The sequence below is a fragment of the Ovis canadensis genome, chromosome 13, assembly GCF_042477335.2.
Source record: "Ovis canadensis isolate MfBH-ARS-UI-01 breed Bighorn chromosome 13, ARS-UI_OviCan_v2, whole genome shotgun sequence".
Lineage (NCBI taxonomy): Eukaryota > Metazoa > Chordata > Mammalia > Artiodactyla > Bovidae > Ovis > Ovis canadensis.
In genome coordinates, this window is record NC_091257.1 from 69305163 (window position 1) to 69319377 (window position 14215).

At 62.6% G+C, this 14215-nt stretch overlaps 1 protein-coding gene across 1 annotated transcript; it reads left to right on the top strand.

Moving 5' to 3' along the window:
- Nucleotides 1-1452: 1452 nt before the first annotated feature.
- On the top strand, nucleotides 1453-13920 carry CHRNA4 (cholinergic receptor nicotinic alpha 4 subunit). The gene is made up of 6 exons (XM_069548895.1): nucleotides 1453-1528; nucleotides 2973-3124; nucleotides 6569-6613; nucleotides 6700-6809; nucleotides 9899-11234; nucleotides 13795-13920. The coding sequence occupies exons 1-6, from the start codon at nucleotides 1453-1455 to the stop codon at nucleotides 13918-13920; spliced, it is 1845 nt and encodes a 614-aa protein (XP_069404996.1).
- Nucleotides 13921-14215: the final 295 nt, after the last annotated feature.

Sequence of the window (14215 nt, forward strand, 5' to 3'; positions counted from 1 at the left end):
GCCTCCCTTGACTGAAGCTGCTACCTTGGGACCAAGCCTGTTACTTGCAGAGAATCGTCTGTGAGGGTCGGGGACCAGGGGCCGCCGGGACCATCATTCAGTCCCCCCCAAGGCCCGGGCGCCAACGCGGGAGGAGCGCGGGGGCAGCTCCAGCCCCTCCTTCTCCGCCCTCATCCTCGACCGGAACCGAAGTCTTGGTTTGGGAGCTGGATTCCCCCGACCCCGTGACGGCCGCAGATTCCCAGGAGCTGCGCGCGGATGGCTGCGGGGTTCGCGTTTCTGCCGAGCAGCGCGGTGTGAGCGCCGCAGACTGTGGCTGCGCCGCAGACTGTGGCTCCGCCGCACAAAGCAGCCCCTCCCGGCCCTCCTTCGAGAGCCTGCTGCTCGGCCGGCGGCCACTTCGACCCACCTAAGGGCGGAGCCCCTGCGGGGTCATGGAGCGTGGCACCAGGTCATCTCGGTTGCGGCCGATGTACTTCAAGACTAGTCCAGGGTGCCGCGGACTGCTCTGCGGAGGTCTCAGCCGAGACCCTCCACAGCCGCCCCTCAGCCGCTGCCCACCGCGCGTGGGATGGGGACTGCCCTCTCGCCGGCGCAGTCCACCCGGCCGCAGGCCGTTCAGAGGCGGGGGCAGCAGACCCCGGCCCGGGTCCGACCTGGAGGCGGCAAGAAGCGGCTTCGCCTGGGGAGGGGGCGTTAGAGTTCTCCTCGCCCCAGAAAGGCCGGCTGCCGAGTCGAAGCTCTTCTGAACGCTTCCCGGTCCGCGGGGGACAGGCCGATGGGGAGGATTCTGTCCTGAGCGCCTGGTTGGGGAAGACGACCAGGGACCTGTGATTTCCAAACTGCACATCGGAGCCGGGGTGGTGAAGTTAACCACATCCGCCCGGGCGCCCCTCCGGGCGCCGGGAGAACCTGGAGCGAGTCCCTCCCTCCAGGCAGGCGGTGGAGGCGCGGGGCTGGGGACCGGGCGAGGGTTGATGTCTCGTGGTCCGCAAACCAGCCCGCGCCTGGATTCCCGAGACGCACGCAGCGATTGCCGGGCCCCCACTCGTGGCTCGGGCACGTGCCCTGCCCTGGGAGGTCAAAGGAAACTTTGCCCCCGCGCCGGCCGACCTCAGCCCCCGCGCCCCCTCTCGACTCGCGGTGCATCCCCCTCCCCCTCTCCTTCTGGTCCTTGCCCTCCCTCCTGCTCCCTCCTCCTGTCCCTCCTCCCCCTCCTCCTCGCCGGCTGGAGGCGGGCAGGTCCGGGCGGGGCCGCGCCGCGGAGCCCACAGCCCGCGATCCGGGTCCGGTAGCCGCCGCCGCGCCCTCCCGGAGGAGCGACCGAGCGAGGCTTTGCGGTCGGAGCGGCCCGCGCGGCGCGGGGGGCATGAAGTTGGGTGCGCGCGGAGCTCAGAGCAGGGGCGCGGTGGAGCCGGGAGCCGCCCGCATCTAGAGCCCGCTCTGTGCGCCATGGAGCTCGGGGGCCCGGGGACATCGCCGCTGCCGCCGCTGCTGCTGCTGCTGCTGGGGGCCGGCTTCCTGCCTGGTAAGTTTCAGGGCGCTGGAAGGATCCCCTTTCGCCCGGTTCAGGGCGGCCTCGGACCTCCGGAGCCAAAGGAAGCGAGGCTCCTGGCTGCAGTCCCAAGCCTCGGATGCGCGCAACGGGGCAGCCGCGGAGGCTCCCCCCACCCCGCATCCCCCAGACGCAAAAGACTGTCCTTCGAGCGCGGGCGGAGCCAGGCGAAGAAAGAGTTAACCTGTTCGGCAATTCGAAAAAAAGGATTGGGGTGGGTCTGAGGGAGATGCTGTTTCAGGAGCTGGACCCAGAAGCTCCAACTTGAATGGAGAGAGGTGCGTCCCACCCCCGTTTATCCATTCTGCCCAATTTCCTTGCAGGCTGCACCATGCCTGCCCCACCCCCCACCCCTGAGGGCTGGGGAATCAGAGGGCTGGTCTCTGCCCTTAGCAGGGCCCCACCCAAACCCCTTCTGCTCACCCAGGCTCACTAGAACTGTCGAGGTTCCAGCCATCTGCTCCTCCTCATTCTCTGGGAAGCCACCTTGCTATTTCAGGGGTGCATGGAGGGAATTTAATCCTCTGGCCTCCCCAGTGAGGAAGGAGAGACACTATACTGTCAGAGGGACTACGCTGGGGCTCTGGGCTGGGAGTAAAGGTCCTGGGGGTCTAAGATTGACCCCAGGCATACTTGTGAATGCCCTCATGGGTCCAGCTGTCAGTCATGCTCTCATGGGTCCAGCAGTCAGCAGGACTGAGCTGACAGGAGCAGGTAAACAAGGGTCTCCTGTCCTGCCCTCAGATGCCCTCCATGATGCAGCACAGGTGCTCAAGAGTGGCAGGGAAGCCGTCAGACCACAGACTGGCCACTGGGCTGGGCTGAATGAGGAAGCCCCTCCCCAGGTTCACTCCAGATCTAGTCATCGAGGAGAGACCATCCAGGAATGCAGCGTGCCAGAGTCACTGGGGGTGCCAGGTCACTCATGCATCCTGGATGATCTTCCAGGATGATTGCTTGCGGTTGCTGCAGCCACAGGAAACCCTCAGGGGTTGAATCCTCACTCCTCGTCCTTCTTTCCCTGCCTGGGCCTGCCCCTTCTTGTCCTGCGGTTACCCCCACCTTTGTGCTTTGAGACAAGGTACTCAGGACTGTGCTAGTAGCTCGAGATAGAGCCCCTCTCTCCCGCAGTCACGGTCTGATGAGGAGCCGTCCAGTCAGCACTCATCACATCAGTGATACCCTCTCACGGCGGTGGACCCAGTGCTCAGAAGGCTTCCCTTCCCTGGGGTGGAGGAGAAACTGCGAACGGAAGTAGGGCAGCAGGTGCAAAGGTCCTGAGATAGGAGGGAGGAATGTGCTTTGAGGGGCTGGAAGGGAGCCCAAGTGCTGAGTGCAGCCTGGCAGGAGGCCCAAGGGCGCAGCCTGGACGGCCACCGTCCCCTCCCCTGAGCCCTGCACCCGCATGTCCCCCCAGTGAGCAGCCATGCAGAGACCCGGGCTCATGCGGAGGAGCGGCTGCTGAAGAAGCTCTTCTCAGGCTATAATAAGTGGTCCCGGCCCGTGGCTAACATCTCGGATGCGGTTCTTGTCCACTTCGGCCTGTCTATCGCGCAGCTCATTGATGTGGTAGGTGCTGGGGATGGGGTGGGTGTCGGCAACCCAGGGCCAACCTGTGTCAGGGAGGGACAGGCCTGGAGATGGCCCTGGGGCTGGGGGCATGGGCTGGATGAGCTGGGAGGGCTGCATTTGAGTCCCAGCCCTGCCTGAGTCCTGCACATACACTTAAGCAACGTGGGGGGCAAGGACTGTTCCACGCGATGCCCTCCAAGGCCCTGCCCATTCCTCCCTCTCCACGTAGAAAAGCTCAAAGGGCCAGATTTGCAGCAGGGGATCAGGGCTGTGGCCGCCAGAGACAGGGAGCAGGAGACTCGTCTGTGGGGCCAGTGCAGGGCAAGTCCTGGCACTGAGTGGGTCAGGGTGGGGCCGTGTGGGGCCCTGGCAGCCCCTCTTGACCTTCACCTTGCTCAGGAGGTCCCCCAGCCTGTCTGGAATGGGGCAACCTGGCGAGTCAGACAGGCTGTTTGTCAGGTGACTTTACTTCCCTGGATGGGGACCGAGGAGGCTATTGGGAGGAGGCCGAGGTCCAGCCTCTGAGTGGCTGCAGCTCTGGAGGAGCGGGGGTGATCACTCAGGGTGGGGGCCCGTCCTATGGGTCTAACTGCGTGTTGGCTGCACATCCTGGGGCAGCAGCCAAAGGGCTTTGGAGTGTGGGCTCCAGCCTGGCCTGGAGGAGTCTTCCGGGAGCTGGTTTGCTGGCTGCAAGAGGGTCTGAGGCTAGCTAGGTTTGGACTGGGGTTTCCAGTCAGCTCAGGTTCCAGGAGGAGCTGCCACGGGCTGTAGATCTCTCCAAATGTCCACCCCACACCCCTGCCAGGACCCCAACCCCAAGCGGGCTCTGTGAGGGGGGAGCCACCAGTTTCAGAGCCTGGAGACCCTGGTTTCCAGCTCGTGCCAGGTGTATTGAGTGGCCCCTGGGCCCTGGTCTTCTCACCTGTGGAATAGGATGAGTGAGCCGGCAACATCCAAGGGGCTTTGGGACGTGGAGGGTGGGGGCTGTGGCCACATTCACACTGACAGAAAGAGCTATGCTTCTGCCCCATTAGCAGAGAGAACTGGTCAGTCCCCCATCCTGGCCTGTGCTCTCAGGCCTCCTAGAACCAAGCCTCAAATGCTTCCTGTAAAGTACTCCTGGCTGGGGTGCAGCCAGAAGGGAGCTCAGGATGGTGGGGGTTCTGACCCACTGCGTTTGCAAACATAATTCCCAGTGTGGCTGTGGCTTCATGTTCTGGGTCAGCTGCACTGTGGCCTGGCCTCCTGCCTGAGCTCCTGGAGTTTTCTTGTCCCCAGCCACCATGTTGCAGCATCTCCTCGACTCCCACGTTGCAGCATTCTCCTCCCCTCCATCTCCCTAGTTTGCCCAGAAGAGACAGCCAGAGCACACCAGTCCTGAGACCCCAGTGAGGGACCCACCGGAGGCCCCATGGCAACACTGGGCTGGACAGGAGCTGCTCCCAGCCCTGCTGTCTGCAGCTGAGTTGGCCAAGGACACTCCTGCACACGTGTGCTGACGAGACGTCCTTGCCCGTCCTGGGTGCTGGCCTTTTGTGGAAGGGGCCGCCTCCCTGCCCACTCTTTGAAGGGCTGCAGTGTTTGCTGCAGGTTTGTGCCCCAGTGTGTATGTGTGTGTGTGTGTGTTCGTGTGTGTTCACGTCTGCAGAGGAGGCTGGGAGTCCCTGGGCACCTCTGGGCCCTGGGCTAATGTTTCAGGTGCCCGAATGTATGAAGGGCACTTTATACGGGTGGGGTGGACGGGTGGACAGCTGCAAGGGGGGTGTGTGAGGGGTGGGCACAAGGGGAAGGAGGCCAGGCCCGGCACCTGGAAGCTTGATCTGGAGGCAGGGAATGGGGCAGAGCCAGGCCAGCTGCCCCCGGGGGAATGCAAGGATGTGGTGGTAGGGGCGGCACCACTGCAGGACTGCATTGCCAAGGTCGAGGTCGTTGGAGTGGTGTCCAGGCCCCGCTCAGGTCACGCTTATCCTCAGTGTCCTCTGGTGGCATGACCCAGGTGGCCCTGAGGGAGATCAGGACCAAGGCAGTGCCTGGGGTGGCAGGAGATGTGGTCCCCTCCCATGACCCAGCCTACCCAGGGCTTGTCCCCTGGGGGAGCAGGAGGGGAGGCTCCCGGGCCTTGCCTTTGAATAACCATCTGCCCCCAGCCCTGTCTGGGCACTGGGTGCTTCACTTCTTGACCATCCTCGGGTTTCTTTGGCCTAAGCAGTCGTCCTGACGACTTGTGTGCCCCTGGTCTAGAGCCAACAAGGGAAAAAGTTGGGCCGTCATAAAGTGGGGAGAGGCTGGTTCAAGCACCGCCCGCCCCCCTGAGCCTGTGTCCAGTCCCTCTACCCTCCCCAGGGGAATAGCCCCTGCCCCTCAGGGGCACCCTGCTCTCTGAGAAGTACCCTCCATCAGCAGCAAGTGTCCCGCCCCAAACCTTTTGCAAGGAGCCAGCCCCCTCCAGCCCCAACCCAGTTGCCCTCTGCCTGGGCTGGGTGCGGCATGGTCCCTGGAGGTTCAGGGTGGGGTAAGAGGACCCCTAAATCCATGCACAGAGCCTGGCGTTCTTCTCCAGCCTGTGCTGGTGCCTGACTGCCTGTGTCCAGTGAACAGGAGGGCTGGGAAGTGGGGTGGAGTGAGCAGGGAGTGTGTGTGTGTGTGTTGTATGTGTGTGTATTGTATATGAGTGTGTGTGTATTGTGTGTGTGTCAGTGTGTGTCAGTGTGTATGTATGCATGTGAGTGTTGTGAGTGTGTGTGAGTGTGTCAGTGTGTCAGTGTGTATGTATGCATGTGAGTGTTGTGAGTGTGTGTGAGTGTGTCAGTGTGTGTCAGTGTGTATGAGTGCATGTGAGTGTTGTATGTGAGTGAGTGTGTTCCAGCCCTTCTCACCTGGCAGGGGGCTGCTCAGTGACCTGTAGAGGAGCCTGCCGGCTCTCCTGCTCCCATCTCATCTGTTCTTGCCCCTCACCTGTCTACCTCCAGGTCCTGAGGCTCTGGGCCTGGAGGGGCAGTTTGGCCAGTGAGTGGGTGGCTCAGGGGTAGCAGAGAGGGCAGGCTGGCCAGCTGGGAGGGAGTGATGCAGGTGGGCAGGACCATCATGGGCTGCTGGGAAGAGGACAGCTCCTCCAGCAGCCAGGAGCCCTGGGTATCGAATACACCCTTACTTACGTAGCTGGAGAGGGCCAGGTCCGGCCACCTGTAAAGCCAGCTGGACACTGTCCTCACCTTCCTTCTCAGAAGGGTCAAAGGGACTTACCCAGTGGCCCTCAGTCCCCTCTGGGCCTGCCGTCCTGGGCTTGGCTGCCTCCAGGGGCGAGACACTCCCTCCCTCCTGAGGTCACCCAGTCCCCATGTTCGGCCCTGGCCCGTCCTTGTGGGTAAGGAAGCTTGGCCAGAGAGATGCGTCCTGAACCAATGGGGATCACAACCTGCCTTCTTCTTGTTCGTGCCCTAGGATGAGAAGAACCAAATGATGACGACGAATGTGTGGGTGAAGCAGGTGAGTGGGAGAGAGCCCTCAATGCCCCCTCCGCACCCTCTCCCTACCCTTCTCTTCTGACCCCCCTCTTTCCTTTCCTCCCGCAGGAGTGGCACGACTATAAGCTGCACTGGGACCCCGCCGACTATGAGAATGTGACTTCCATCCGAATCCCCTCCGAGCTAATCTGGCGGCCAGACATCGTTCTTTACAACAAGTGAGCTGGGGCCTTAGTGGGTGGGGCCACGTCCAGCCACGCCCCCGCCAGGAATCTCTGCCAAAGCCAGCGTGAGCAAGAGGCAGACAGCTCAGCCCTCCAGCCCAGGCGGAAATAAAGAGGGTGCTGAGACCTATTGACAGGCAAAGAGGCAAGGAGATGGGGGCTCTGGGGGCCTGCGGGTGCCTGAGGGTTCCTTCCCTGCCCGTACCAGCCCTGGGGCCTCAGTCTCTTGCCGGGCAAGGAAGGGATCAGAGCCCCTCCCAGGATGACTACAGGCCCTGCAGTTGCTCCCCCTCGGGCTGGAGTCTGTTCCAGAATCAGTCCCTGTCTGGGGAGGCTGGGCACCTGTACATTGGTCACCCAGTCCTGGAGCAGAGGGTGGGGTACGGGGAGTGGGGAGGGAGCCCCCAGAACAGCCTGCCTGTCCTCACCCTCCCCTGCCCCTCCACCTGTGCTCACAGCTCCGTGCACAGACATCACCGAAAGTCCCCAAACCCCAGCTCATCACGCTCCGCAAACAAAGCCTCTGTCAGGGATGTGTGTCCCAGCTGCGGAAGCTGAGCTGAAATCTCATCTCTGGAGGGTGTTTCTGTGCTGGGGGGCCAGGGGACTATGGGCACTGCTGTGGCAGACGTGGGCTCCAGAGGGCTGGCCTCCTTGAACTTGTCCTTTCCTGGGACCTTGGCTGGGCCCTTGACCTTGGGGCAGCCTGACAGCCTACCGTGTCCATGGTCTCTGCTGTGTCATTGCTAGGCCAGCTCACCCAGAGCTGAATCCATGCTGGAAGACCCAGGCTCTGGGCGGCCGTGGCCCCACAGCACTGACGAACACAGCCAATGGCAGCACTTGGTCCCCCTGCCCAAGGCCCCCTGCCCTCCCACCCAGACCCCGGTGCTTCTGCACAAAAGCCCTCCTGGGCCCCGGGGTTGGGCCTGACCTACAAATGCTATTTGATTAAGAACGACTGGGCTCCACTTGCAGCTTAATTGATTCCAGTAATGGCAGCGGGGAGAGCGGCCGCACGTGGAGGAGAGGGTTTTAGGGATGCATTAAGGGGGGCCACTTGGAGAGTGGGAGGTGGGGCACACTCTCTGTTTTCCCTCTACAAGCTGCCTGGTCAGACCCTGAGCGCTGGAGTCCTCCAGGCCCCCTAAGGCCCCCCGGGGTCCCCACTCAGCTCCCCCAGCCCCCTGCCCCAGGGGACCCAGCACTCAATCTGCCTGAACCTCTCTGACCCAGAACACAGGGACCAGGGTCAGGACTCTGGGACCCAGGGGAGCATCATGCTCTGTCACTGCTCGACAGAGACCAATAAGCAGGTCTGGGAGGCATACAGCCCCCAGGATGGCAGCCCAGCCCCTTCCCTCTCTAGACTCCCTACCAAGACCCAGAGGTAGCAGGTTGGACCCCTAGCTTCCCTTAGGGATGGAGGCTGGCACCAAGGCCCTCTTTGGAGGGGGTTGGGTGTGGGCACAGATGGACCCCAGGGCTGGTGGTGATGTTGGCCAGATGGCCACTGGGGAGGCCTGTTTCCAGAGATCAGGCCCATGTGCACTTCCGTGTGGTCCAGTGGTCAGCGCAGGCTGCTGGGCAAGGGGAAGGGTTGAAGGTGGCTTTTCTGAGAGCTTTGGGGTACTCCTTCGAGGCTGGAGGGAGTGCACGTGAGGCCGTGCTGTCCACGGGGGCTCCCTCCACTGGCCTGCCAGGCAGAGGGGCTCATGTGGATGGCGTCTTCAGCCTAGAGCAGGAATCTGACTGGCCGGGTTGACCCCTCTTCCCCACAAGCTGTCCTAATGACCACTCCCCCTGGGCTTACTGGCCCAGCTTCTGGGGGGTGCTTCCCCTGGCATGGGAAGCCCACTGTGGGGGAGGGGTGGGACTTCCTAGAGCGGTGATGAGGGCGGGGTGGGGTGGCAGGGAGGTGGGGTGGTGACAGCTTCCCTTGGGAAAGCTCCTTCTTCCTGGAGTTGCCCTGGGTGGCTGGGTCCCAGAGTCCCACATGCAGAGTACGGGGCCGGCCCAGGGCAGAAGTGCCCTTAGCACAGGTGAGTGAAGACACGGGCTCGGAGACTAGTGTCTGTGGGGCTGTCCCCGGTGGGAGGAGGGGATGTCTCCCATCAGCATTTCAGAGCCGAAGCCCGGGACAGCTGCTCCCTTACCTGCCTGTGGGTGCCCCCCGTGGTCAGTGTGGTCAGCTCAGGCCTTGCGGGGAAACAGGCTGAGTGAAGGCCCTCCTGACCCAGGCAATAACAGCTTGGGACCCAGACCGGGGACTGGGCACTTCCAGCAGCAAAGGAGAGAGTGGCTGACTCTGAGGGCAGGCAGTGTTCTCAGCAGACTGTGGGCAGGTGTCCCCAGGTCCCCCATGGCTTCAACATGCCCTTCTCCTCACCATGGGCATCTTAGGCGGCTGTCCCTGGGAGACCCAGGCTTGGGCCAGGACAGCAGCCCCTAGCTCTGTTCCCTGCCAGGTCTGGACAGGGAGCCCTGAAGCCAAGGAATAGGCAGGAGGGCTGAGGGCCTGGGATGTGATGGCTGGAGTCCACGTCCCCCTCTGGGAGGCCTGGTCTCTTCCTCGTTGGGCCCTGGAGTCTTCACCTGTGCAAGAAGGGGGTTCTCACCTCTAGGTTTGGGGGCATCTGTGGGGGAGAAAATGCCGGCCTGAAGCAGGAGAAGGTGGTGAGACAGGTCAGATTTCCGTCCAGCTCCAGGGTGACCACAGGGAACGAGGCACTCTGTGCGCTGCCCTGGGGCCACTAGTGCACGTGGAGCCCCTGATGTGACATGGATGGCCCTTCTAGCCCCCAAATAATCGTGGTCATCTCCATGGTCAAGCTTGGATGTCAAGTGTGGTGTGGGCTGCTGAGAAAGTCTCCACGGCATGTCACCCCTAAGGGTTGGGGAAACAGCAAGGTGGGCAGGTGAGCAATGAGCTGGACATGGGCACCATGAGCAATGAGCCCAGAGCTGTCTGGTCCCGGGCGAGGCTTCACTGTGAAGTGAGGGTGTGTGTAGCGGGCAGAGGCATGAGAGCTCTGGACCTCAGGTGTCGGGCGCCTCACCCACCACCTCTCTCTCCCGCCCAGTGCGGACGGGGACTTTGCCATTACCCACCTGACCAAGGCCCACCTCTTCCACGACGGCCGGGTACAGTGGACGCCCCCGGCCATCTACAAGAGCTCCTGCAGCATCGACGTCACCTTCTTCCCCTTCGACCAGCAGAACTGCACCATGAAGTTCGGGTCCTGGACCTACGACAAGGCCAAGATCGACCTGGTGAGCATGCACAGCCGCGTGGACCAGCTGGACTTCTGGGACAGCGGTGAGTGGGTCATCGTGGACGCCGTGGGCACCTACAACACGCGCAAGTACGAGTGCTGCGCGGAGGTCTACTCGGACATCACCTACGCCTTCATCATCCGGCGCCTGCCGCTCTTCTACACCATCAACCTCATCATCCCCTGCCTGCTCATCTCCTGCCTCACCGTGCTCGTCTTCTACCTACCCTCCGAGTGCGGCGAGAAGATCACCCTCTGCATCTCCGTGTTGCTGTCGCTCACCGTCTTCCTGCTGCTCATCACCGAGATCATCCCATCCACCTCGCTGGTCATCCCACTCATCGGCGAGTACCTGCTCTTCACCATGATCTTCGTCACGCTCTCCATCATCATCACCGTCTTCGTGCTCAACGTGCACCACCGCTCCCCGCGCACACACACCATGCCCGCCTGGGTCCGCCGTGTCTTCCTGGACATCGTGCCACGCCTGCTCTTCATGAAGCGGCCGTCCGTGGTCAAGGACCACTGCCGGCGGCTCATCGAGTCCATGCACAAGGCGGCCAGCGCTCCGCACTTCTGGCCGGAGCCCCAGGGGGAGCCCGCCCAGTCTCCATCCCTGACCCGTGGGGTAGACCAGCCCAGCAAGCCCCAGCCAGCCCGTACAACACCCTCTGACCAGGTGCCAACTCTGCAGCCTTCAGAGGCCGAGAAGGCCAGCCCCTGTCTATCTCCTGGGCCCTGCCATCCACCCACCGGCACCCGGGCCCCGGGCCTCACCAAGACCCGGTCCCTAAGTGTCCAGCACATGTCCAGCCCCAGCAAAGCGGTGGAGGACGGCGTGCGGTGCCGGTCCCGGAGCATCCAGTACTGCGGGCCACGAGAGGAGGCTGCCTCACCGGCCGCCCGCCTGGCGGATAGCTCCCCCTCTTCTCCGACCAAGGCCCCCTCAGCCGAGCTCCTGCCCCCAGACCAGGCCTCCCCCTGCAAATGCCAGTGCAGGAAGGAACTGGGGGCCCCAAATGCCACGCTCAAGACCTCCAGCACCAGAGCGCCGCCCCTGCCCCTGTCGTCAGCCCTGGCACGGGCGGTGGAGGGCGTCCAGTACATTGCAGACCACCTGAAGGCGGAAGACACAGACTTCTCGGTAAGTCCCCACCACAGTCACCTGGGCGGGGGGGCGCCCACCGCCCCATCCACTTTGAAGGAGGAGGTGACTGGTGAAAGACAGAGAAACCAGGACCCCAACCCGGCTGTTCCCTGTGCCCCAAGCCTCCATCCGCTTGGGGGCAGGAGTTACCCCCAGTGGTGGCCCAGTGGCTGCTGGAGCAGAGTGGACCTCTGGTGTCTCCTTTGGGCTTCAGGGCACAAGGAGCCTGCCTGCAGGTGGGGTGTTAGGCAGCTTCCAGCACCATCTGCACCTGGTGAGCGTCTCCCTTGACCTCAAGTGCCCCCCACCCTGCTATGGGCGCCCCGGGGAGGGTCTGTGGTGAGAGGTGCTGAGAGGAGATGGGATGAGATTGAGTGGCCTCTGTGGCCTAGCACGGGGAGAGGAGAAATCAGCCCTGGGACACAGGACCCTCTGGCCAGCACCCTCATGCCTGGCCAGAGAGAGGGCACCTGGGGTCTGGGCGGGCAGGGCAGGTGCTCAGACACGGGTCATATTCAGGGCCCTGTGGAGTTGGGGACTGCAAGGGTGGGTCCAGGCTGAGGGCCGAGCCCCAGTTCAGATCCTGGGTGGGGTGGGGCAGGGGAGCACAGAGGCGGGTCGGGGAGGGCACCATCAGTCTGCTCGGTCATTACTGGCCACTCAACTTGGGCTGTGACCTTGCCCCACATCAGCTTCCTCCTGCAAGAATGCAGGCCTGTGGGCAGGCAAGACACTGTGGTTCCCTCCCTCACCTCTTCATCCCTCTGTCTCCTGGGGAACAGCCTGTGATCGTTTCCCAGACACACATGATCCCTGGGGACTGTCTGTCCTGTGGCTGGGCCACCCCACCCAACAGCGAGTCAGTCTCCTAGCTGTCCCTTGAATCCCAAGGGGTTGCAAAGTCACCTGAGGGTTTCTGGAAGGTTCTACCTGGGAGACACTGGTTCTGGGCCCGTTGCGTTCCCCAGTTCTTGAGGACCTCTGACAAGCGGGTCTGAGGGGCTGCTGAGAAGAGATCGAGGCCTTTGAAGTGTCACCAGGATCTCAGAGGCGCCCAGTGGTTCTTAGTGCAGGGCCAGCCCCTTGTCCCCAGACCCCTCCATCTGCATCACAGGCCCAGCTGTCACGACCAGGTTCTGGTTCCGGCATTGTGCCCAGGTTCTGGGAAGCAAAGCAACTTCAGAGGAACCGACCTGGGATGGGGGTTGGGTGGCTTTGTGAGCAGCGTTTCAACCTCCAAGGGGGTGGCTGGAAAGCTGCTCCTGCTCGGATGTGGCAGCACCACTGGCTGCTTCCTGGAACAGAGGGTCCTGTCGCTCCCTCGCTTTCAAGTGACCCCATTTACTCTGGTTACCCGAGAATAAACTCGGCCCTTTCAGCTTTGGTTTAAAACCATCATGATGCCGCTGATTTCTTTAAACATCAGAGCAGAAACCCACAGTGAAAAGTTCTGTTTCTCTCCAGGCCCCCAAAACGGGAGGCTGAGCCTGCCCTTGGCCCGGCCTGTGGGACCTGCTAGGGTCCAGCGGGCCCGAGCCCAAGTGCCCCTCCTTTCTGGTCACTCAGGTGCCAACAACTGCCCATCCAGGACCTGCCTGTGGCCTCCCTGAGGCTTTGCCTGGGGGCACCCCAGGTGGGGTCTAGACCCAATCCCCCAGCGTGGACATGTAACATGACCTGTCCTGCCTCTGGGCCTCTGTGTCCCCCCTTCAGCCCAGATGGTGCAGCCACCTTCCTCGTCGGGTCCAGGGAGTGGCTACAGGTGGTGGGCTCAGCATGTTCCCCACCTCTAGCCTGGGGTCCCCTCCCTTGTCCCTGGGGAGCCCTCCACCCAGCAGCTGCATGCTCAGAGCCTGCTTGCAGCACAGGGCTGTGCCTGCATTCACGTGTGACCCTCACCCTCAGGGGCTTTGGAGACAGACCTGAGCGACCCACTGACCATGAGAGGCTCAGGCCACCTGGGCAGCCAGCCGTGAACCCCGCCCTGGGCAGAGGCAGGAGTGAAGGGCAGAGGCAGGAGTGAAGGGCAGCCAGCTGTGAGCACTGCCCTGGGCTTCTTGCTGGAGGTCAGCTCCCCACAACCACCACTATCCAGGATGCTCCGCCCCTCGCCTTGCACTGCGAGGGGCTGTGGGTGCCTGCTGACTCCAGCCTCACTGGCTCCATCTGTAAATGCAGGGCAGGGTGGTCCCCATGGTGCCACCAAGTATCAAAAACCCAGAGCACACTTCACCGTGTCACAGCCTGGACCCTAGCCTTCCTTCAGAGGCATCCCCATCACTACTTCCTGGGAGCTGAGGCACCTGGCAGGCTGGTGGAATTGGTAGGGCCACCATGCTGGACCCCATTTCGCTAGAGAGCATCGACACCTGCAGCTCAGGGTTTCTGAGCCCAGACTTTACACAAAGCCATTTCGCTGCATCCCCTCCACTCCCCTTACCTAGTACAAGTATGCCTGCAACCTTGGTGACCCTGGTGGCAAGAATAGGAACCGAGGTTCTAGAAGTTTCTTGCTGTGGCAAGGCCTGAGGGAGTGACCGTGTGTGTCTGTCTGCAGGTGAAAGAGGACTGGAAGTACGTGGCCATGGTCATCGACCGCATCTTTCTCTGGGTGTTCATCATCGTCTGCCTGCTGGGGACTGCCGGCCTCTTCCTGCCGCCCTGGCTGGCCGGCATGATCTAGGGGCCCGGACTCAGGACTCCCCGAACTCGATGGGGTCATGCCACTTACCAGATTGCCCCCCATCCTCTGTCTGCTATAAGACAGCCTTGGAAGGAGCCGCTGACCCCTGGGGACCTGCCTGGGGGACTGGTGTATGCCTGTATGGCTGCAGGGCGGTGTCACTGCCTGTCTTATTAAAGTTTAACCAGAGCATGGCGACATGATGGCTTCCTGCAAGGACGTGCGGTTGATGGCTCTCAGCAAACGTCCCAGCATTCCCCAGGCCATGCCACTCAGCCACCCTCAGCCCCTCTTA

Coding starts and splice junctions, on each gene's coding strand:
- CHRNA4 (XM_069548895.1), top strand. CDS start 1,453: ATGGAGCTCGGGGGCCCGGGGACATCGCCGCTGCCGCCGCTGCTGCTG. Junction 6,614..6,699: donor CGAATGTGTGGGTGAAGCAG/GTGAGTGGGAGA, acceptor TTCCTCCCGCAG/GAGTGGCACGACTATAAGCT. Junction 11,235..13,794: donor CGGAAGACACAGACTTCTCG/GTAAGTCCCCAC, acceptor GTCTGTCTGCAG/GTGAAAGAGGACTGGAAGTA.